The 23,335-nt window shown below is 40.5% G+C and overlaps 1 protein-coding gene across 9 annotated transcripts in view; it reads left to right on the forward strand.

Annotated features, from left to right (window-relative positions):
• The window catches only part of INVS (inversin), a 208,053-nt gene that overhangs the window by 172,501 nt on the left and 12,217 nt on the right, over window positions 1-23,335 (forward strand). For all 9 annotated transcript variants that reach the window (XR_010123347.1, XR_010123346.1, XR_010123345.1 and 6 more), the window contains 2 exons: window positions 7,659-7,871; window positions 19,122-19,405. Coding sequence is in view for 6 of the 9 variants with exons in the window: in XM_063649760.1 (XP_063505830.1) it covers window positions 7,659-7,871; window positions 19,122-19,405 (497 nt within the window). In the remaining 3 variants the exon portion in view is untranslated. The remainder of the gene's footprint in view (window positions 1-7,658; window positions 7,872-19,121; window positions 19,406-23,335) is intronic.

Here is a 23,335-nt window from a genome sequence, read left to right on the forward strand (position 1 = left end):
CAAGTTGTTGACTTTTTTTTAAAAAAAAGTGCTCTTTGTTTATCATACATCCTTTCTACCATATTTTTTAAATCTCAAGGTTAGATATTGTTCAGAAATAATAACTATACTCATAAGAAAACATTACACTAAGAAATACTGAGCCAGAATAGAAGAGCAAAACTTTCATGCAATGTTGATTTAGAATCATGGGATCTTATAGCTCTTCAGAATTTTGTCTATTGCCTAGGGCAAGCACATATTTTGCAGATGAGAAAATTTTAGTCCTGCTTCTGACTTCTGGCTAACATAACGTCAGTGAAATCCTGATTGACTGGGCCCAGGAGTACATTTAGGCCAGCGGAATGTGTTATGTATTCCAGAGGTTTCTCTTGATGAAGAGGATATTATCAGTCAGTGGACAAAGAGATGCCACCATGTAGCATTAAAACATAAGGAGAAGGTAAGATGAAAGTTCAGGGTTTAATCTAAATGCAGATTGCATGAATAATATAAGGTCTGGAGAATTATGTTAGGGTTATTGACCAAAGATCCAGGCCCAGTAAAAAGGAGCAAACAGGCCAGGTGCAGTGGCTCACGCCTGTAATCCCAACACTTTGGGAGGCCAAGGCGAGCAGATCACCTGAGGTCAGGAGTTTGAGACCAGCCTGACCAACATGGTGAAACCCCGTCTCTACTAAAAATACAAAAAAATTAGCCGGGCATGGTGGTACATGCCTGTAATCCCAACTACTCAGTAGGCTGAAGCAGGAGAATTGCTTGAACCCAGGAGGCGGAGGTTGCAGTGAGCCCGAGATCGTGCCACTGCACTCCAGCTTCTGCAACAGAGTGAGACTCTGTCTAAAAAAAAAAAAAAAAGGAACAAACAGAATGTGAAGTCTAAGGAAGAGCGATTCTTGGTGGTCTTAGATCTAGGAAGGTTCTTATAATTTGTAGGTAACAACTGAGTTTGTGATCACACTTCCATACCTGAGGTCCTGTTACAAGAAAGGGGTCCCCATCCAGACCCCACCAGAGGGTTCTTGGATCTTGCACAAGAAAGAATTCAGGGCGAGTTTGCAGTGCAAAGTGAAAGCAAGTTTATTAAGAAAGTAAAGGAATAAAAGAATGGCTACTCCAGAGACAAAGCAGCCTTGAGGGCTGCTGGTTACCCGTTTTCTTATGGTTATTTTTTGATGATATGCTAAACAAGGGGTGGATTATCCATGCCTCCCCTTTTCAGACCTTATAGGGTAACTTCCCAACTTTGCTATGGCATTTGTAAAATGTCACAGCGCTGGTGGGAGTGTAGCAGTGAGGACAACCAGAGGTCACTCTCGTCTCCATCTTGGTTTTGGTGGGTTTTGGCCGGCTCCTTTACTGCAACCTGTTTTATCAGCAAGGTCTTTATGACCTGTATTTTATGCTGACCTCCTATTTCATCCTATGTCTTAGAATGCCTTAACCTTCTGGGAATGCAGCCCAACAGCTTTCAGCCTCTTTTTACCAGATCCTCTTTAAGATGGAGTTCACATGCCTCTGACAGTCCCCCTGACCTAGGTCTTTGTGTTAGTTTTCATGTTTCATGGATGCTCTAACTAAAATGGCTCCTGCTATAGTACCATTCCCATCCTCTTAGCCACCACCCATTCTTTCTATTAGTTGGTGGGAAACTTTATGGAGAAGGGACTTCTCTAGGTCCATCTCAGAGGAAACATGTTCCTGTTTTCTAGAACCAACCCCTTTACCACTTCTTTCAGAAACTTCCCTCATTAGAGGGAGAGCTGAAGATTCTCCCTTTGAAACTCTTAAAAAAAAAAAAAAAAAAAAAAAAAAAAGAAAGTTTAAGAATCCTCAGACTTAGTGGTGACTTGTTTTGTTTCTATAAAAATTTATTCTGTGTAACAGCATTTACCGCCTGACTGCTATATTTTTAAGGAAACAATGAAATTTTTTAACTCAATTTCCATTTATATGCTAAACCTTGAATATGAGACCTAAGTAACTGCATGAATTAAGGTGTTTACTGCCTCCCAGAATAAACATATGTTAATTACAGACCAAAAGACCAAAGGAAAAATCCTCCTAACTGTACTTGCCGAACTATAGATAAAAACAGACAGTGGCAATAACCCAGTCTCTGTTAATGTTTCATCAGCAATGTACCTTGATGTACAAATGTCAGAACTTGGCATTGCCTTTTACATTTATTGACATTCCAGTTTAGGCATTCTACTCATCCCATCAGACCATTCCCACATGGCAGGTCCAATTGTATCTTGTCTGTTGTCTATATCCACATTGTTTCTTGGTTGGTTACCATCAGTGTAGTGCTAATTTTTACTTCTCATACATTGACACTAGTCAGTTGATGAACACCGTATAGACATAATTTTTGCCAACTTCTGCTGACTTTCAGTCAATAACTGTCTGACACACTCACCCCAACACTGATGGGAATATTCACAGCACTTGAATTTTTCTAAATTGAATTTGGGATGAAAAAAGGTTCAGTAGTAATAATCACAATGTGTTTTATGATCACACTTGTTTTAAATACTAGGTATAGACTTCAAACTTAAAATGATGCTAGATATTTGGATTGTGTCTCTGAATAAAAAATTGAGAATCCTAATTTGAATAAACCAATTACAAAAATATATTTTTTGAGAAAATTGGATAAATTTGATTATGAAGTGGTCCTTAGATTTTACTAAGGAATTCCTGTTAATTTCGTTAGTATAATAATGACATTGTGGCTATGCCCATATTATTTACTGATGAATACTTAAACACATAGAGATGAAGATGTTACAGGAAAGTGATCCCGATCCCGACCCCAAGAGAGGGTTCTTGGCTCTCTCGCAAGAAACAATTCAGGGTGAGTCTGCAGTGCAAAGCAAAAGCAAGTTTATTAAGAAAGTAAAGTGGTGAAAGTACAGCTACTCCATAGACAGAGTAGGGCGTTCCCAAAAGTAAGAGGAGGAACACATCCACCCTAGGTACAATACTTGTTTATATACAGGATTTAAAAAAAGATTATAGGGAGATGTGCTGTGCTACAAGGGTTTGTGATAAAGGATTCATTTTCTTAATTACTACATTTTTCAAGAATCAATATTATTATCTTCCAAGCAAAATTAGGAATGCCTTTGTTCTCCAGATATCGGGATATTAGGACTCTCTCAAGTCTGGGTCTGTTTAGTAAACATCAGTCTGTTCCCTTAACGGTAAACATCTAGAGGCTAGGAATACCTTTCTGGGAATGCAGCCCAGCAAGCCCCAGCTTCATTTTCGTAGCCCTCACTCAAGATGGAGTCCTCTGGTTCCAATACCTCTGACAAAATGATAGGAGTTCCGAGATTGGCTGTAAAATACTCTAGCAAAAATAAAAAGGAAGGGGCTATATGAAGCAAATGTAGCAAAAAATTGTTAAATTTAGGTATTCAGTGTACAAATGTTTATTATGTTATTCTCTCTACCTTTTTTATGCTTAAAATTTTTCATAATAAAAATATAATTTTTTACAGTAAAAATATTTAATATATAATTTTCAATCCAAAAGCAGCCTAAGAAGTCTAGTTCTTTTCTTCCTTTCCCCTTTTACAGATGAGGAAACAAAAGCCCAGAGAAGTTAAGAGAATGCCCAGGGTCACACAGGTCCCCTGACTCCCAGATCAGCATTCTTTAGGGTATATTAAGCTACATGTTATGTCCTTTTGTAATATTTGTAGGTAAAGGAATAATTTGGGCCCTACATCTTATAAACTAAATTTTGTTAATCTTGCTTATATATTATGTGAAGGATACTACATATTAATAATTATAGAAAAAAATGATCAAACCTACCAAATACATATGTTGTTTGCACATTGATTTAAGAAACAGTTTTATTCTATAGGAAACATACTAGGTAATTGATATATGTGTTATGGAAGGTTACTGAACTGGGAGACATGTTGTCTTAGTTCTAGTCTGCATTCTATAGAAACAATTTACATAACCTGTGGTAAGTTGCTTAACCTCTCTGGATCTGTTCATCCATTTATAAAATGAAGGTATTGAACTAAATGACCTCTAAAATTCAATTTAGCTCTACTATTGCATAGTTTAGTGACTCTATGATAATTTTTTCCATTAGAGAAAGTACAGTCAAGAAAGGCAGTTTAGAACTTGTAGCAAAAATTTTTTTAATTCTCCTGAATTTAAAAAATGCTATCCACTTATAAATAATGTTTTAAAGTTTATATAGATGCCTCTCTACTTACAGCCTTCTGGTCCCTGAACAGTAAGTGGCAAATGAAGCTGTCCTAAAATAGAGGTTCCTTAATTTCAGTGTTTGGGGTTTCTTCCCAAACTCAGTTTCCTTACTAAAGTGATAAAAATACTCCTAAAGTGAAAAACCTCTTCCTTTTATGTCTTAACTGTGACTGTTAGGTAAGTTTTGAAGATAAATCATTTTTTTTCTATAATCGGACGATTTTCTATGTCTAGTCATGCATCCATATAATCATCCTTTCTTCTGCCTCATAAGTCATCTGATGTTTTCTCCTAAGACCTTTTATGGCATTGGGCTGGTCAAAGTCATCCCGAGAGGAATCAGCATCAGTGGTGGTCATGGGATGGTCGTAGATACTAGTTTGGGCCCTATGGAGATAATATTTTTGATAAGCAGCTGTGGTATTGCAAACCATACAGCAGTGAATGTCCTGTAATAATAACAATCAGAGCTGACATTTATTAACTGCTTCCTTTGGGCCAGGAACATTGCTATCCTCTTTACACTTATTTTTCCATTTTCTCCTCATGCCACGTCTGCAACGTATTACATTGTTTAACAGATGAGGAAAACTGAGGCTTAGAGATGTAAAGTAAGTTGTTTAAAAAGTGATAGTCATCGTTACCATTGTTGGATGGTAGAATTTGGGGGATTTTTTTACTTCAATTTTTTTTTTGCAGTGTTTTGAGTTCATAAAATCTGTATCATTTTGACAAAGTAGTAATTTTTCTTTAAAAAAGGAAATCGTATCTCCCAGATATGAACAGTGGTTAATTCTCAGGGTGGGAATATGGATGACAGCTATTTTCCTCTGTGTATTTACCCAATTTTTTGTTTCCAAAATTTAAAAAGAAATATTTTTTTAAAAGAATGGGCTTGGTGCAGTGGCTCACGCCTGTAATTCCAACACTTTGGTAGGCCAAGGCAGAAGGACTGCTTGAGCTCAGGAGTTTGAGACCAGCCTGGAGAACATGGCGAAATCCCATCTCTACAAAAAATACAAAAATTGGCCGGATGCAGTGGCTCATGCTTGTAATCCCAGCACTTTAGGAGGCCGAGGTGGTCGGATCACCTGAGGTCAGGAGTTCAAGACCAGCCAATATGATGAAACCCCGTCTCTACTAAAAATACAAAAAAAATTAGCCGGGTATGGTGGCATGTGCCTGTAATCCCAGCTACTCGGGAGGCTGAAATGGGATAATTGCTTGAACCCGGGAGGCAGAGGTTGCAGTGAGCTGAGATTGCGCCATTGCACTCCAGCCTGGGCAACAAGAGCAAAACTCCATCTCAAAAAAAAAAAAAAAAAAAAAAAAATTAGCCAGACTTGGTGGTACATGCCCGTGGTCCCAGCTACTTGAGGGGCTGAGGCAGGAGGACTACTTGAGCCCAGGAGGGGTAGAGGCTGCAGTAAGCTGTGTTTGTGCCACTACACTCCAGCCTGGGCAACAGGGTGAGACCCTGTCTCAAAAAAAAAAAAAGAATGTGCCAAAAACAGCACACCTAGAAAGTTGCCATTTGAGATTCAAATATACAACAATATGACAATAATATTCATCCTTTCTAAATAATGTATATATCAAAACAGTGATGTATATACACTGTACAAAATTTAAAAGGATGTTCACTGAAGACTCAATGTTCTTCCTACCCCTGCCTCTGAGACAGCTAGTTTTCCTCCCCCAGAGGCATCACTGTTAGCAGTTTCTTGGAAAACTTCTGAAAATACATTTTTCATAGATAAAGATACAGGGATATATTTTTTATACAAATGGAACATGCCATAATAACTCCTGTTTCTTGCTTTTTTCTTTGTCTTCATTTGACATCCTGGAGATTGTTCCTTATTTATTCATATACAGCAGTAATGACTGCATATACAGGTATCTTCATTATATGGATGGCCTGTGCATTGTTTAAGCAGTCTTCTGTTGATAGACATTGAGGTTGTTTCTATTCTTTTGCTATGACTAACTGTACTTCCATGAGTAGTCTTGTACATAAAGCATTTCACATGAGAGCAGATCTGTAAGATAAATTCCTAGGAGTGAAACGGCTACGTCAAATGGCATATATACATGAATAATTTTGATAAATATTGCCAAGTCATCCTCCCTAGAAGTTAAAGTAGTGTATGAGAGAGCCTCTCTCTGTCCTTGCCAGTGCAGTGTGTTAACAACTTTTCTGATTTTTGCAAATCTGATCATCATTGAAAGGTATTCTCTTATGTTAGTCTAATTCATATTTCTCTTAAATGAGTGATGTTCAACATTTTTATATGTTAAGAGCTATTAGTATTTACTCTTCTGGGAACTGTTATCTTTGGTGTTTTTTTTTACTCTGTAAAATTTTGTTATTTTTATGTAGTCAGATTTATCAATCTTCTTTTATGGTTTCTGAATTTTTTTTATTTTTTATTTTTTTGGAGACAGTGTCTCACTCTGTCACCCAGGCTGGAGTGCAGTGGCATGATCTCAGCTTACTGCTGCCTCCACCTCCTGGGTTCAAGCAATTCTTCTGCCTTAGCCTTCTGAGTAGCTGGGACTACAGGTATGTGCCACCATGCCTGGCTAATTTTTGTATTTTTAGTAGAAACAGGGTTTCACCTTGTTGGCTAGGCTGTCTCGAACTCCTAACCTCAAGTGATCTGCCCACTTCGGCCTCCCAAAGTGCTGGGATTACAGGCGTGAGCCACTGCGTCCAGCCCTTTTATGGTTTCTGAATTTTGTATCCTTTTTTTAGAAAAGACTTCCAACTTCATTTTTTAATCTTCCTGGTTTCTTCTGGTACTTTCATGGTTCCTTTTTAAAATATTTAGATCTTTGCTCTATCCAGAATTTATTTTGGTATAAAATGTGTTTATAAGAATCTGTTTTTTTTCCCCAGATGGCTACCTGGTTGTCCCATCACTATTTATTTAGTAATCCATCTTTTCTGCAGAAATTTAAAGGGCCATTCTTATCATATACCGAATTTCTCCATTTGGAGTTCTGTTTTTTACTTCATAAGCATTAACTGTCAGTAATCATGGGCTCAAATTTACAAATCTCACAATATTTTCACTACCTTTTTAGATAGGGGCAGGGAATTATTTGGCACATGGGAAAGAAGGGAAATGATCATGTCTTTCCAATAGGCCCCTATTTGTTTGCCAGGGAGTAAAACTCAGGAACTGACATGGTTAGCAGCACAAAGCACCTGACCCACAGTCATAGTCAACCTTGTTTTGTGCCCCTCGGAGAAAAAAAGAATAGCCCTGGTATAGAGAAGGTGGCTTTGCCTGGGGAATATTCCACATCTTAGAATGAAGTTTCCTTCTGCTCCATAATAATATTTTCAGTTTAACTGTGCCTTGAATTACATTCTAAAATTTAAAAAAAAAGAAATCTTCCTCCCACTTCAGATACACACCCCTTGATTATGCTTTGCTTGGTGAGCGCCATGAAGTGATCCAGTTCATGTTGGAGCACGGTGCCCTGTCCATCGCAGCCATACAAGACATCGCCGCCTTCAAAATCCAAGCTGTCTACAAAGGGTACAAGGTCAGAAAAGCCTTCCGAGACAGGAAAAATCTCCTCATGAAGCATGAACAGTTGAGAAAAGATGCTGCTGCCAAGTAAGTATGAGCTATGCAGATTGCGTTTTCGCCACCCAGAATCAGGGTGGAAGTGGGGGTGTGTGGGGTGCTGAGGTGGCCAGGAGAGGGAAACAGATGAAAATCTGAATTACTGTTGGTCCCTGCAACCGGTCACCTTCCCTCTCCTCAGCACTCCGTCTTCTGAAACCGAGGCTGCAGTGAAGGACAGAGGCCTAACCTCTGCTGGGTAGTGATTCCTCTAGACTAGTCCCAATGTTTCAGCCCAGGGACAAACCACTCCTACCCATGGGAGGGAGTTGGGGATGGGATTGATTCCTAGAATAAGCTGTAAAGAAATAACTGTTCCTCTCGCGCTTCCTCTTTTTCCAAAAGAAACATGCCAATATCTAGCCTACTTTCACTAGACCAGTCTAAGTCTGGTTTTAATTTGATTAAAGCAACCAACTTGGTTTTTTTTTCCACCCATTTCTTTTTTTTTTTTTTTTCTTTTGAAATGGAGTCTCACTTGCCGCCCAGGCTGGAATGCAGTGGCACAACCTCGGCTCACTGCAACCTCCACCTCCCAGGTTCAAGCAATTCTCCTGCCTCGGCCTCCCGAGTAGCTGGGAATACAGGCACGTGCCACCACGCCCGGGTAATTTTTGTATCTTTAATAGAGGTGTGGTTTCACCATGTTGGCCAGGTTGGTCTTGAACTCCTGACCTCAAATGATCCACCCACCTCATCTTCCCAAAGTGCTGGGATTACAGGCATGAGCCACCGCACCCAGCTTTCCTTCACCCATTTCTTAACACATCTGTACTAAATAAAGTAATTTACTCAAGAAATATTGATTGAATTCTTACTATACAGACAAAACACTTGGCTAGAGCCCAGGGAGAAAATGGCAACTAAAAAAGCAAAATCCCCCCTGCCTGAAGGACTTCGCATTTTTTTTGGGGCAATGATACAAAATAGCCGTCTGTGCCTATTGCACATTCTGATTATTTCACATAAATGATTGATTTTAAAGATGGGTGCGGTGGCTCACACCTGTAATCCCAGCACTTTGGGAGGCCAAGGCAGGCGGATCACTTGAGGTCAGGAGTTCAAGATCAGACTGGCCAAAATGGTGAAACGCCATCTCTACTAAAGATACAAAAATTAGCTGGGCGTGGTGGTTAGCACCTGTAATGCCAGCTACTCGGGAGGCTGAGGCAGGAGAATTGTCTGAACCTGGGAAGCAGAGGTTGCAGTGAGCCCAGATGGCACCACTGCACTCCAGCCTGGGCAATAGAGTGAGACTCTGTCTAACAAAAGAAAAAAAAAGATTGATTTTAGATTATACTTAGGTTTGCCTTTTCTTTGATAGATATGTTGGGTAGAAGTATTTTAAATAGCAGCGGTGTATCACATTAGCAAATACAGATACCAAAAACTCTGATGATAAAGATGTGGACAGGCAGATTCTTTTTTTTGAGACAGTCTCTCGCTGTCACTCAGGCTGGAGTACAGTGGCGTGATCTCCACTCACTGCAGCCTCCACCTCCCAGGTTCAAGCGATTCTTATGACTCAGCCTCCCAAGTAGCTGAGATTACAGGCTTGTGCCACCACACCCAGCTAATTTTTGTACTTTTAGTAGAGATGAGGTTTTGCCATGTTGGCCAGGCTGGTCTTGAACTCCTGACCTCAAGTGATCTGCCCACCTTGGCGTCCCAAAATGCTGGGACTACAGGCATGAGCCACTGTGCCCAGCCTCGGCAGATTCTTGAAAGATAACTTCCTGGCTGTATCTTGAATGTTTCTAAATCTTGAGTCCTTCTAACTCTTAAATCCTACATCTTACCCACAAGGGGGAAGCATAAGTGTACTAAATAATCATTAAAAGTAATAATAAGAGGCAAGATAAGTCATTTTAATGAGAAGTTAAATACTACTATGTACTGGAATGCTAATCATCATGTCAGCCTTCGGTAAATAAGATTTAGAGAAACATACCATTTTCTGTGACTCTGAAGCTACTGAAGTAGATGGCATCCGAGGAAATACTATGTTGCACTCTTCTCTTAATGATGCCCTCTTCCTTTCACTTTTGCCAAAGAATCCAGTATCAACCTAAAAGCCTCTACATGCCTCTTTTTCCAGCCTTCTTATAAAAGTTCTCTGTATGTGAGTGGCAAGCATAAGTAGATAATACACATGACAAATTATCCTGAGTTGCAAGTAAATGATCTCTGTAAAGGGATGGAATGTTGCATTTCCTTCTACTGATGTTTCCATAAACTCCAGTTTATTGTGTGAGAATCCATTTTCAAAATTTGTAGTCATATCTACTTGAATATAAGGTGGGACTCAACAAAGGCAACACAACTGACTTTGTATGTCCCCTAAAGGGAGGCTATAGATCTCTAAGAGATATACTTAAATGGTGGAGAAACTGATTTCATTTGTTCTATTTCTCAAAAGTTATTTCTTAAAATCTGAGTCAGTGTTTAATTTTGCTTTTAATTCTTGCTTGAAGAAACAAACATCGGGATGCTAAACTCAGTCCTTGCTGCTGCTGCTGCCTCATTGACTAAGCTGGCCCAGGCACAGCGTGTCACCTCGGTGTACCTTTCCCAGTTTATTATGTTAGGATGGCAGAAATCGTCTTCCTCAAAATGAGGATGTGAAAGGCACTTATTAAACTTAAGTAAAGTGATTTCTAATTTACTGAAAGAGAAACCGGGAGAGAAAAAGTTATAGTGATATTTACTAAGGCAGGTAATGTTAGAAAATGCTATTTAAGGAATATCTATAATCAATTTAAAAGCACTTTATAATTCACACTGCACTGCCTATGTTGTTGCCAACATGAACATTACTATAATTTACCTTCCAAAGCACACAGTTGAGTGTACACTAAAATAAAACCATATTTATGTTGATCACCCTTCTTCCCTGAAGCTCGCTTTTTGCCAGGTTCTTATTTCACTTAAATCTCAGATCTCCTGTAACTCTCTGATTATCCCTTCTCACATCTTTTAAATTATTCCATCTCCACACTGCAGTCAGCCTTGAAGGCAAACTTTTTAGACTTCTACTCATGCTATACTTTTTTCCATTGAAAATGTACCTACTCTTAAATTTTAAATTAATTCATCTCTGTAGATAGCCCCCTAATCTGTCTCACATCCTGACCTCCTGGAACTCTAATCTCATATCTTCAGTTGCCTACTGGGCATTTCTGCTATGCTTTTGTCACTTGCCAACACTTTAGATCATTGGATGTTTCCATTCGCATGTCCTGTTTTCACTATAACTTCAGACTCTGCAACACACCGACATGCAAATGGAAGCAGCCCATCACCACAGTCTGTCTCTCTTCTGGCCTTTTTATGTGCTTGCTAGTGCTGCTACCATTGATTGTATGCATTCCCCCTTTGATAGCCTTTTGCTTTCATTCTTCTGTGCCACCAGCACTCTATACAAGCCCTCATTCTTCTTTTTTTTGAGACAGAGTCTTTCTCTGTCGCCCAGGCTGGAGTGCAGTGGCTTGATCTCAGCTCACTGCAACCTCCACCTCCTGGGTTCAAGCCATTCTCCTGCCTCAGCCTCCCAAGTAGCTGAGATTACAGGTGTGTGCCACCACGACCAGCTAATTTTTGTATTTTTAGTAGAGATGGGGTTTCACCATGTTGGCTAGGCTGGTGTCAAACTCCTGACCTCAATCCACCCACCTCAGCCTCCCAAAGCGCTGGGATTACAAGCATGAGCCACCACGCCCAGACCCCTCATTCTTAAGTACCAGCCATGGTGCTCTGTAAGATCCTTCAACATTTCTTTCACTTCCACTTACATTTCTAAGTCTCATTTCTCTCCACTACCACCACCCTCCCACCTGTTGTCTCAGCCATCCTGAACTTTCTTCACTTCACTTACTGGGAGACCTGAGCTCCTTCCTGGCTAGTATATGTGATTATGTTTCTAAGAGTTTCATCGTCACGTCCAGTTTTGGTCACCCAGTTCAAACTCTTGTGATGCTTAAGTCCCTTCTACGAGAGGTTGTTCTGTGTCCCCAAAAAGTCAAGTGCAAGAAGTCCTGTACCTCTCAAGATAGCATATTCCATTAGTGGAGGGTTCTGTCTAGCAAAAGTTCTTTTCTACCCTTTGGTCTTGAAGCTACCCCTGGAAGCCAAAGAGAAAAATCTAAATCCTTTTTCATAAACCAACTTTCAGATTTTTAAAAAACTGCTCATAACACTTCCATTGCTACTGCTCATCTCCTTTTCACTTGGTAATTAGTCAATGCTCCCGTGAACATCACCAGATTGTTAATGGTTGGCCCATGTGTCTGACTCATCTGCTCACAAAGCCATCTGGCCCATGGGGAATTACTTCCATAGATCTATTTCATGCCATTCCACTTCTCTGAGCCTCAGATTTTCATCAGTAAAATGGAAAGAAGTTTTCTTAATTCAAGATGGGCTTCAGGGATCCATGGATACCTGAAATTGTACACAGCATTTTGTGTGTCAGGAGCACATATGCATTTTGCGGGAGAGGATCTATAGTTTTTTTTATCACATTCTCCAAAGGGGGTCCATGAGTCACACACAAAAAGACAAAAACCACTGGACTAAATGATCTCTGACGTCCCTCTCAGCTCTAACATTCTGTAAGTCAAAGGTCCTAAGACACACATTTTCTTATTCCCTTGAGAGGGAGTTAAAGATCAACTATTTCTATGCCTGTTATTCAGTGACAATGAAGAGATAAAATTCTGACAAACCCCTAGACACCATGCAACACCAACTGAAAAGGTTAGAGCTAAATCTTTTTTGTCTCATGAGATAATATTTTCCTCTCACTGGAAATGATCCAACAGAAGTGGAATTATCATCTCTCCACGATAGTATATAAGGAATTTTTAAAATTATGTGAAGATGCCTATAATCACAGCACTTTGGGAGGCCAAGGCAAGAGGATCACTTGAGCCCAGGAGTTTGAGACCAGCCCAGCAGTTCAAGACATAGTGAGACCCCATCTCTACCAAAAAATTTTAAAACTAGCCAGTGTGTGGTGGCTTATACCTGTAGTCCCAGCTACTAGGGAGGTGGGAAGATCACTTGAGCCAGGGAGGTTAAGGCTGCAGTGAGCTACATCATACTATTGCACTCCAGCCTGGAAGACAGAGAAAGACCCTGTCTCAAAAAAAAAAAAAAAAAAAAAAATTATGTGAGGAGCTGGTCTCTGAGATCTCTTCTGAGTCTCTGCTCATGCATGCTTCTCCCTCTGCCTGAAATAACCTCTCAGTTTATTCCTCTCTCATTCTTCACATGTAGCCTTTTTCTCCCCCTGTTTAATTAGTGAGTGTCTCCCACATCCTCCCATAGCCCTATATAGTTACTTCTTCTCTAGTACTCATCACATCTAGAACTCACTGTTGGCAGGAGTGTATGGATCTGATTCCCCGACTTGATTGTCAGTTTCTTGAGAACAGGGACTGTGTGTTATGTACCTCCACATCTCTAGTACCTTAGAATGTTTGGTATATTGTAAGCGTTCAATAAATAAATGTTCAGTAAATTCCCCTACAAAGGGTCTAAAACCTTACATAAGCCATTGATCACTGTAGGCCTTAGTTTCCCCATCTGTCAAACGGAAGGGTTAGGCCAAATACTCTCTCAGATCTCTTTCAGTTCTTATACTATGACTGTCTGTAAGTGTACAACTTTAACTTGTTTGCCTTGCTCAAGGCAGCAAACACATTATATACCACTCATCCTCACAATGCTCTTTCATACTTATATATTCATTTGGTTTTCCAACTCCCTGAATATTGCTCATGAGAAAATTATCATTTGACAGATTATAACAGTCTGTGTTCTGATTTTAAAAAGAAAGACTAGAGCAAAGGGGCTCACCGCTGTCTGTACTTGAAAATGAAACCATGATTCTGTAAACTTCTTAGACTCAAACTGTTTACAAGTCTTATCCCTGCCAGATTTAGAGAATATTGGGAAGAACAACTGCAGGTAAATACCCTATTTCTTGCTTAGAAGATATAAGGAAGCTTAGCCAAATAGTTGACGTTAATTTGTCTGTAGGAACCAAAAACATACCCATAAGAAATGGAAGCCAGATTGAATAATGTGGATTTTAGATATACAAATATAGATAAATATTAAAAAGTAGACATGACAGCTGTCCTTAATCTCATTTCATAAGTGCGGAGATGGGCACACAGAGGTTAGCCTGCCTGAAGTCGCACAGCTAGTAAGGAAGAGAGATGGCACATGAATCTAAGTCTCAAGGCCAAGCTACCTACCATTACTTGGTTCAAGGGAATCCTCCTACCAGCCAAGCCCATGCTAGAGGCTGTCCCCAGATGCTAGTAACCATCTGATTGAATAACCATCTGGCTCATTCAATTATGCCACTGTTGATCCCATTCATTAAGAGAGTGGTGCCAAGCAAGCCACCATTATCAATTCTATAATATAATTCAATAACACTCTTCCTATTACCCTCAAAACTAACAGAACAGAGCACACCAATATTCTCCTAAATCCTTGAGAAAGTTACAAATATTGATTGGTCCCTAGCCTACACCAGGACAATTAACTAGAATGGCAGCATTTAGGCAAAGCTGGGTTAAATCAGTACAACGGAACACACTAACTAGACTTCTCTTTTCGGTGGAAGCATTTTAATCACATCTCTCAGACCTCACTAGGTCTTGTATTCATGGCAATGGAAACCTGAATATTCATGGGATGGGAAAGAGCCTGCCTGTTTCTGCAGTGTCTGATAGAATTAATTTATTCGTGTCAAAAGTGGGCAAATAGAACTCTCTTGTGGGTCACAGTATTTAGAAGGCACATGGTGGGGTAGAAAAAATATCAACTTTCATAACTCCAACTGTGCAGGGCCAGAGTAGAGAGTTTGCCATATTGCGCAAACAGATACATCCACTCCTGAGATGCTGAAGCCATCGTACATTCAAGTCATTTAAGTTACTGCCCTTGATCAGCTTTTGTTAAAATTTGTTAAAATTTCTGATCACTCACCTTCTTTTTAGCCGTTTTCTTGCTAAATTTTCATCCAGGCTAGTAGTTTGTAAAAATTTCTATCTGTGGGTCTTAGATTTGGTTTTAGGGGGCTTTGGGGGAATATCTCTGCCTCACAATAATCCTCCAGCAATGTGAAGCAGCGTTGTGTCCTGTAAATCTTTTCTTCCCTGGGTAGACAGCCCCAGTCCCATCAGCTGATAGTCTGGAAACTCCTCTTCACCCTGTGGAGCACAGGACCTGAAACACATGTTGTCAAAGATTTGATCCCCAGTTGACTTTCTCATTTTCTTATCCTGTAAGCCTCTGAAGAGCTGCAAAAATTGCTCTAAAAGAGACAATACAAACTAGACTAAATTGGCAGCCCATTAGAAGCTGTCGTCTAGCCAATTTCTCTTCACATAGTAGGAAAAAAAAAGAGAGTGAAAGGTGGGACTAGTTTATCCACTAATATTCTGCCGTGTTAATAATTTTCCTGCAGAAATGTTGCTTACTGTGTCATAGAACTTTTTTAATTTTTCATATCAACTAGAATAATCTTTTTCTGATTTTTTTCTAAACTTTACAAGTAAAATAGATCTTTATAACATAGCACACCTTAATGATTAAAGATCTTTGACATTTCATCATAACTTAAGAAAAAAACATTGAAATTTCAGGACAATTATTGAATCTAAGAGCTAAGGACTAAACACTACATTGAAAGCTAGTTATGGCTGAGTGTGGTGGCTCAACACCTGTAATCCCAGCCCTTTGAGAGGCTGAGGTGGGAGGATCACTTGAGGCCAGGAGTTGAAGACAAGCCTGGGCAACACAGGGAGACCTTGTCTCTACAAAAATTTTTTTAAAAAATTAGCCTAAAAGTTCAAGGTTACAATGAGCTATGATTGCACCACTGCATTCCAGCCTAGGTGACAGAGTGAGACCCTGTTTCTAAAAATAAAAATAAAAAAGAAAGCTCGTTTTTAAATGCTGCTAATGGTTAGTTTGAAGTGGCATCCCCAGCTTCTTTGTATGACCCAATTAATTTTTTAAATAATGGAAGATTAGGTGACATTTTTAAAAACAATTCTGTCATGGGGATGAATTTTACCAGGAGATAAAGCAGCTGAGTTCTATCTTGGCTCTGTCTGTAATTTACCATGTAGCCTTGGGTAAGTCACTTACCTCTCTGCCTGTTTTCTTATCTACCAAATGAGGGTGTCACCCTCAATAAACTGTTTTCTTCAAACTCTTACACTATGAGCAATGGTTCTGGACCTTTTCCCCAGGGAGACACATATATGTGGGGTCACATTCAACTCTCAGAAGCTGAATTGTGTGTGGTGTTGTTGTTGCTACTGCTGCTTCAGTTTTAAGGCAGCAATATAGATAAAATAGGATACAGGTTATGCATAATTTCCAGTTTTAATCCCACTCCGTTTTTTTCCCAATGATCACTGCTATTACATCAAAGAACCACTGGTCTGAAGAACTTCACAGTTGTGGGCCATGTGCCACCTGGAAGATTTTTTTAATGCAAAATGCATCAATTTAAAAAACATTAATTATATTTATAAGACCAGGGGCTAATTATTCATTCAGATGATTGCATTCTGTCTCCTAATTCTGCTTACTTAGTTCTACCAAAATGAAAAATCACCCCCCTGGTATCCCCCCTCCAAAGCAATCTCCAGAAGCCAAAGCCCTCTTGCTTTCTGGATGTACTGATCAGTTTAAAAGGCTAGATCCCCTGTTCCTCATGTGGCTGCCTTTGTTGAAGGCCCAGAAAGGTCTGCAGTGGTAAGGTTTGCCCCGGGGCTGGCTACAGAGAGGCTTCTTGGAATTGAACAAGAGAGCTGTTTGGTTTCCTAAAAAGAAAGAGGAGACTGCTCAAATAACAAAGTCTAATTTAGCACCTCAGAGTCCCCCTTAATGGCAGTGAGATCCATATAGATGCCAACCCAGACAACCACCCACATGTGTCTGTCTAAAGAGCCAATATCATTCTGTTAAAACAGCCCTGCTCATCGGTGCTGATAAAAAGCGCAGCACTTCCTCTGCCTTCCTGGAGCAAGGCTATTAAATCTATTAGCAGCACTTCAGCCACCCAGATGCTTCCACCTTCTTCTGAAAAGCAGCCTTGTCCCAGAGAGATCACACTGAAATGGCACCTGCTCGCATCTGTATGAATCTCAGGCTCCGAGATGACAGGCTGTCCAGCTGGCCTGTAGACCACAGTCATTAGCAGGTGGTAAAGATGTCACAAAACCAGAGTCGAATAAAAACACTAGAGCTGTACAGGAGTTAGCACGACCCATCTGGCCATGTTCTCGGTAATGAGACTTAGTAGAAAACTATTAGATAAGCAAGCTTGGACCCCAGATCAGGGGCTACTCCATACAGGAAGAAAGAGCTTCAGAAGGGGAATTTAACAAGTTGACAAGGTTTTAAATCAAAATGTAACCGAGATATATGTCAGCTGGGGCTTTCCTGTCGCTTGAGATCTAAATAAGCTTTGCTTCAAATGCCGTAGTCCGTGGCAGTCTGGATTCTATGACTGCTTGGAGGCTTAGGGTCTCCGCCTTGTCTCATGCTTCCGTGTCTGATCCTTAGCCCTGCAATTTGTCAGGTTGCCTATAAAGAAGGCATGTTCATGTGTGAGCAAGGTGGGCCTTACAAAAAGTTGGTGTCATTGTGGAGAATCACATTTCATATTGTATGTTTCATTCCATCTAGTGGTATAATAAACAGTCCATATTAGACTTTCCTGTGCTCTTAAGCCTGGCTACTCAAGGTGTGGCCAGAGGGCCAGGAACACCTGGATCACCTGGGTGCTTGCTAGAAATGCAAAACCTTGAGTTCTCCCCAGCCTAAGTCGGAATCCATAATTACCAAGACACCAGGTGATTCGGCCCAATAAAGTGTGAGGAGCACAGAACTAAAGTCCTTTTCAGCCGGGCGCGGTGGCTCACGCCTGTAATCCCAACCCTTTGGGAGGCCAAAGCTGGGGGATAGCTTGAGGCCAGGAGTTCAAAACCAGCCTGGGCAACAAAGTGAGACCCCCCCACACACACACACACATCTCTACAAAAAATTTAAAAATTATCCAAGTGTGGTGGTGCATGCTACTCGGGAGGCTGAGGTGGGAGGATTGCTTGAGCCCGGGAGTTCAAGGCTGGAATGTGCTAAGAAGGTACCACTGCACAGTGCACTCTAGCCTAGGTAAAAGACCCTGTCTTTAAAAAGATAAATAAATACAAAATATAACATTTCTTCCATCATAAATTGGGTCTTTGTTTTCCTGGCTGTCCCCTTCTACACAGAAGATTCCTCAGGGGAGGACCTGAAATCTGCGGTCATCATTTCTCTATCTTCAGTGCCCAGCAGAGAGAGACTCAGAAATTAAGTTTTTCCTCCTGTCTTTCCCTTGGGAATCCCTACAAGTTAACAGCAATGGTCAGACAAATCCTGCCCCTAACTAGGCCCCTTTGTCCTGAGTTAGGGGCCTGGGCTACCTTTCTGAGCCACCTCAGACCCACCTGTCTCGCCCTGCTACTCATCTTTAGACAGGTCCCTCCTCCCCAGCCCTTGTCTGTTCTCTTGCTACCCAAGGGTTCCAGCTTTGCCACCAGCTACTTATGTGTGACTTTTTGAAAATCACCCTACCTTCTGGGTCTCATCTGTAAAATGAGTGGATTTGACTCCTTCGCTAGAGCTGTCAAAGGCAGCATTTGCAACTCACAGGTGTGTTTTAATCACTGGCAAGGTACTTTGCAAGTGACTTTTTATATGATCATTAAGGTTTGCCAATGGGCTTTTTTAAATGAATAGAGCAGATTCAAGGTTATCCCTTTGACTGTCATTCTCAGTAGCATTCTGGTGTGCTTTCTGAAACAGGAGAAAAACGGGTGGAGTTACAGGTAGCTCCAGGGATCACACATAAGCTTGGGGCATATACACCGTTGGGAATGTGTTATGTTTCACACAGAAAAGTTGCCTGGTTATCGTCATGTGTCTCAACAGCACAAAGACTGATCTATAAACTTTTCAGCTCCATCATCTTTTGGGCTATAAGGCCTGGTGTAAAAGAGATGGTTTTTATTTTATCTGGAGAAAAGACTGCTCTTGGAAAATACAAATTTCCAAATATCTCCTGTGATGTAGTAGCTCCTCTTAAAATTTAAACTCATGCAGAGACTTGAGCAGGTGATACTCTTTAAATTTTTTCCTCTTCCTCTTTGGCTTTGCTTCCAGAAAGCGAGAGGAAGAAAACAAACGAAAAGAGGCAGAACAGCAAAAAGGAAGGTGGAGCCCAGATTCCTGCAGACCCCAGGCCCTTCCCTGTCTGCCCAGCACCCAGGATGTGCCCAGCAGGCAGAGCCGGGCCCCCAGCAAGCAGCCTCCTGCTGGCAACGTGGCCCAAGGCCCTGAGCCAAGAGACAGCAGAGGATCTCCAGGAGGGTCTCTAGGCAGAGCCCTCCAGAAGGAGCAGCATGTTTCCTCAGATTTGCAGGGAACAAACTCCAGAAGGCCAAATGGTAGGTGTATTGCCTTTGTCATCTCCTGCCGGCCCATGGACTGTGGGCTTTTTTGATTGGTGTATTTAGACCAATTACACTTAAGATAATTGTTATATTAGCACTTAGGACTGCCACTTTATGATTTGTGTTCTACTTGTTTCCTCTGGTTCTCGGTTCTTTCTCTTTTTTTCCCTTCCTGTAGGTTACTTCAGCATTTTTAAAAATTCTATCTTGATTGATTTATGGTTTTTTGTTTTCTTTTTTAGAGTGAAGTGTGAAAACCTCACTTCCATTTATCTTGTCCACTTTTAACTTTCATTGCTTAGGTATCGGATGGTGTTACAAATTTTGTTTCAATCATGAAATACAATTTATAAAACTCACAAAGGAAATAACATTTTATGCGCCCGCCCGTATTTCTGCTCTTCTGTTGTTTCTTCTTCCTTCCTGATGCTCTAAGATTCTTGTATCATTTCCTTTCCGTATGAAGAGCTTTCTATGGCCCATCTTTAAGGGTATGTCTGCTAGCAACAAATTCTTTCAGTTTGCCTTTGAGAATGCTTTTATTTGATTCCTGAAGAATCATTAAGCCAGATATAGAATTCATGGTTGGCAGCTCTTTTCTTTAGCACTTGAAAAATATTGTGCCATTTCCTTTTGGCTTCCATGGTTTCAGCTGAGAAATCCACTGTCATTCAAATTGGTGTTTCTCAGTAATAGTTCTAGGTAATATGTCATTTCTCTCTGGCTGCTTTCAAGATTTTAAAATTTATCATTAGCTTTCAGAAGTTTAATATGATGTGTCTTGGCATGGGTTTTTGCAGTTTATCCTATTTAGAGTTTACTTGTGTGTCAGGGATCCCCATGATCCCCATCCCCAGGACTACCACCAGGTTTGGTGAAGTTGGAGGATTTACTAGGGGGACTCAGCATATAGTTGTACTCTCAGTTAGGATTTATTATAACAAAGGGACACAAAGCAAAATGAGCAAAGAGAAAAGGTGTATGGAGCAATGTCCAGAGGAAATTAGGCACAAGCTTCCAACGGCTCTCTCCCAGTGGAGTCACACACAACAGGTTTAATTCCTTCTGCAATAAATTGTAACAACCAGTCAGACAACCTTTTGTTGACAAAGAAAGCTCACATGAACCTAGGACTCCAGGTTTTTTAATATGGAGTCAGTCACATAGATACCCTCTGCCTAGCATATGCCAAAATTCCAGACCCCCAGAAGGAAAGGTGTGCAGCACGAACCCTATTGTTTGCACGAAGCAATTTAAACACATTGAGCTACTCTTATAAAAGTTAGAGAATGGCAGGAGCTTTCCCAAAATCTAAATGCAAATGCCAACACAGTGAAAAAGGCGAATAATGTCTTCGTATTATGAAAATAGCCCTGACCTTATGGACTTTCTCAGAAAGGGGCTCTGGAACTTCATGATTACTGAATTCAGGGCTTGGACAGTTCAATCTGTTTCTTTGAACCTTAACTTCCTTAGCTATAAAGTGAGGGTATACTTTCTATACCGCAAGGTAGCTATAGATAGAAATAATTCATGTAGTGTACTTGTTATAGCCCATAACTCATCATAGGTTTTCAGTAACTATTATTATTGAGCCACTCATTAATCTAGCCAAGAACAACTACAGAAAAGTATACATAAAATGACTACAGTCCGGGTGCAGTGACTCACACCTGTAATCCCAACACTTTGGGAGGCTGGGGCAGGTGGATTACTTGAGGCCAGGAGTTCAAGACCAGCCTGGCCAACTTGGCGAAACTCTGTCTCTACTAAAAATACAAAAATTAGCCAGGCATCGTGGTGCACGCAACTCAGGAGGCTGAATCACAAGAATTGCTTGAACCTGAGAGGCGGAAGTTGCAGTGAGCCAAGATCGCATCACTGCACTCCAGCCTGGGTGACAGTGAGACTCTATCTCAAAAAATATATATATGTAAAATGAATATAAACATTTCTGGAATATAATTCCATAATCCACTTTACAGTGTAATCCTTAAGGATTATATACTCATGATGCTTTGCTACATATTCATTCATTTATTCATCCAACCAGCTTTAATTAAGCTCCCATAATGTGACAGCCATGTTGAACTTCCTTGAGTTCTTTCTTAGCTTGGGGCCTTTGCAGATGCCACTCCCTCTACCTTATTTTTTAGATATCAGGGATAATGTTTCTTCTTCTGTTCAACCAGTATCTCCCCACTAAAGGAGGCTATAGTTTCCTGCTATTGCTTCCATACTTCTATACTTCCCTCTTATAAAGATCATCACTTTTTACTGTTATTACTGGTTTACTTGTCATTTTTTCCACCAAACTGCAAGATCTGTAAGAGCAGGGTTGCTTCCATTATCTACTGCTGTATAACAAACCACACAAAAATGAAGTGACTTTGAACAATGACAATTTAATTTTTATGATTCTATTTTGGTTAGGAAGTTTGTTTACAGGCTTCATCTGGTCTCACTCATGTGTCTACATTCAGGTGGAGAGTCAGTGGAATTCCATGTCTAAGATATACTGACTTGAATGTCTAGCAATTGATGCTGGCTGTCAGATGGGATTCCTTGACTCTGTTTTACATGGTTTTCATCCTCCAGTAGACTAGACTGGCTTCCTTACATTGTGGTCTCAGGACAGCATTTTCAGAAAGCAAAGATAAAAGCCACAAGACCTCTTGAGAAATAGACGCTAGAATTTGCCCACATTATATTGATCAAATCAAGTTACGAGACCATCCCAGACCAAATGATGTCGAGAAATAGATTCCACCTTTGTGCATACTAAGATGGGAGGAATTTTTGGCTATTAAACAATCTATCATAGTTCCTATTTGGTCACAGATTATTCACATTCCTCCCACATGCAAGGTATTCTTACCCCTTGATATGGATTGGCTCTGTGTCCCCACCCAAATTCCCAATGTTTGGGGAGGGACTTGGTGGGAGGTGATTGGATCATGATAGTGAATTCTTACAAGATCTCATGGTTTAAATGTGTGTGGCACCTCCCCCCTCGCTCACGCTCTCTCCTGCTACCATGTGAAGAAGGTGCTTGCTTCCCCTTTGCCTCCCACCATGATTATAGGTTTCCTGAGGCCTCCCAGTCGTGCTTCCTGTTAGGCCTGTGGAACTGTGAGTCGATTAAACCTCTTTTCTTTATAAATTACCCAGTCTCAGGTAGTTCTTTATAGCAGTGTAGGAACAGACTAATACATCCCTATCTCAGTACCCCAAAATCTCATCCTGATTATCTCATCACACTTGAAGTCTAGGATTTTAAGACATGAACTAGATGTGGTTCAGGTTCACCAGCTGGGACTCTTTCTGATTCAGAGACCAATCAGCCAAAAAGATACATTATCAACACCCCCCACACCCAATAAACAGTGGTAAGACAGGAACAGAATAACCACAGTAGACAAAAGGGGGTGGAATAGGAGGCGTATAGCATCCATTAGTCTGTAGCAATTCTGAAAACCAGCTAGTCACATTTTACCAGGGCCCCTACTCTGAGGTAAATATTCCTTGATTAGGGTCTCATTTTACTCCTGGTGGCTTCCTATTCCATTGTTCTCCATGTCTCCTGGCTCTGCTACCTGAATTCTTGGCTCTGCTCTCTGAGAAGTCCTTCCTTTTCCTAATAAATGCCCATGTTTGCAGCTGAGTAGCTTTCTCAGCCTATCTCCTGACTATAGGATACTGGGGCCCCAGAGGCTTCTTTTTGACTTGAACTGTGTCACCAGTTCAAGCTTGTGACACAATAATGTGATTATCTCAAAAACTTCATGGGTTTCCTGTGAATCTGATTGGATTCATTTCATATTTCAAAAGCCACATCCATTATTTTTCAAACAAGATTTGCTCTAATTTGAGTGGCTTAGATTTCTGTGGGAAAATGCCGTTGAGATTCTTAGAAATTTTTTT

Source organism: Pongo pygmaeus, chromosome 13 (genome assembly GCF_028885625.2).
Source record: "Pongo pygmaeus isolate AG05252 chromosome 13, NHGRI_mPonPyg2-v2.0_pri, whole genome shotgun sequence".
NCBI classification, from domain to species: Eukaryota; Metazoa; Chordata; class Mammalia; order Primates; family Hominidae; genus Pongo; species Pongo pygmaeus.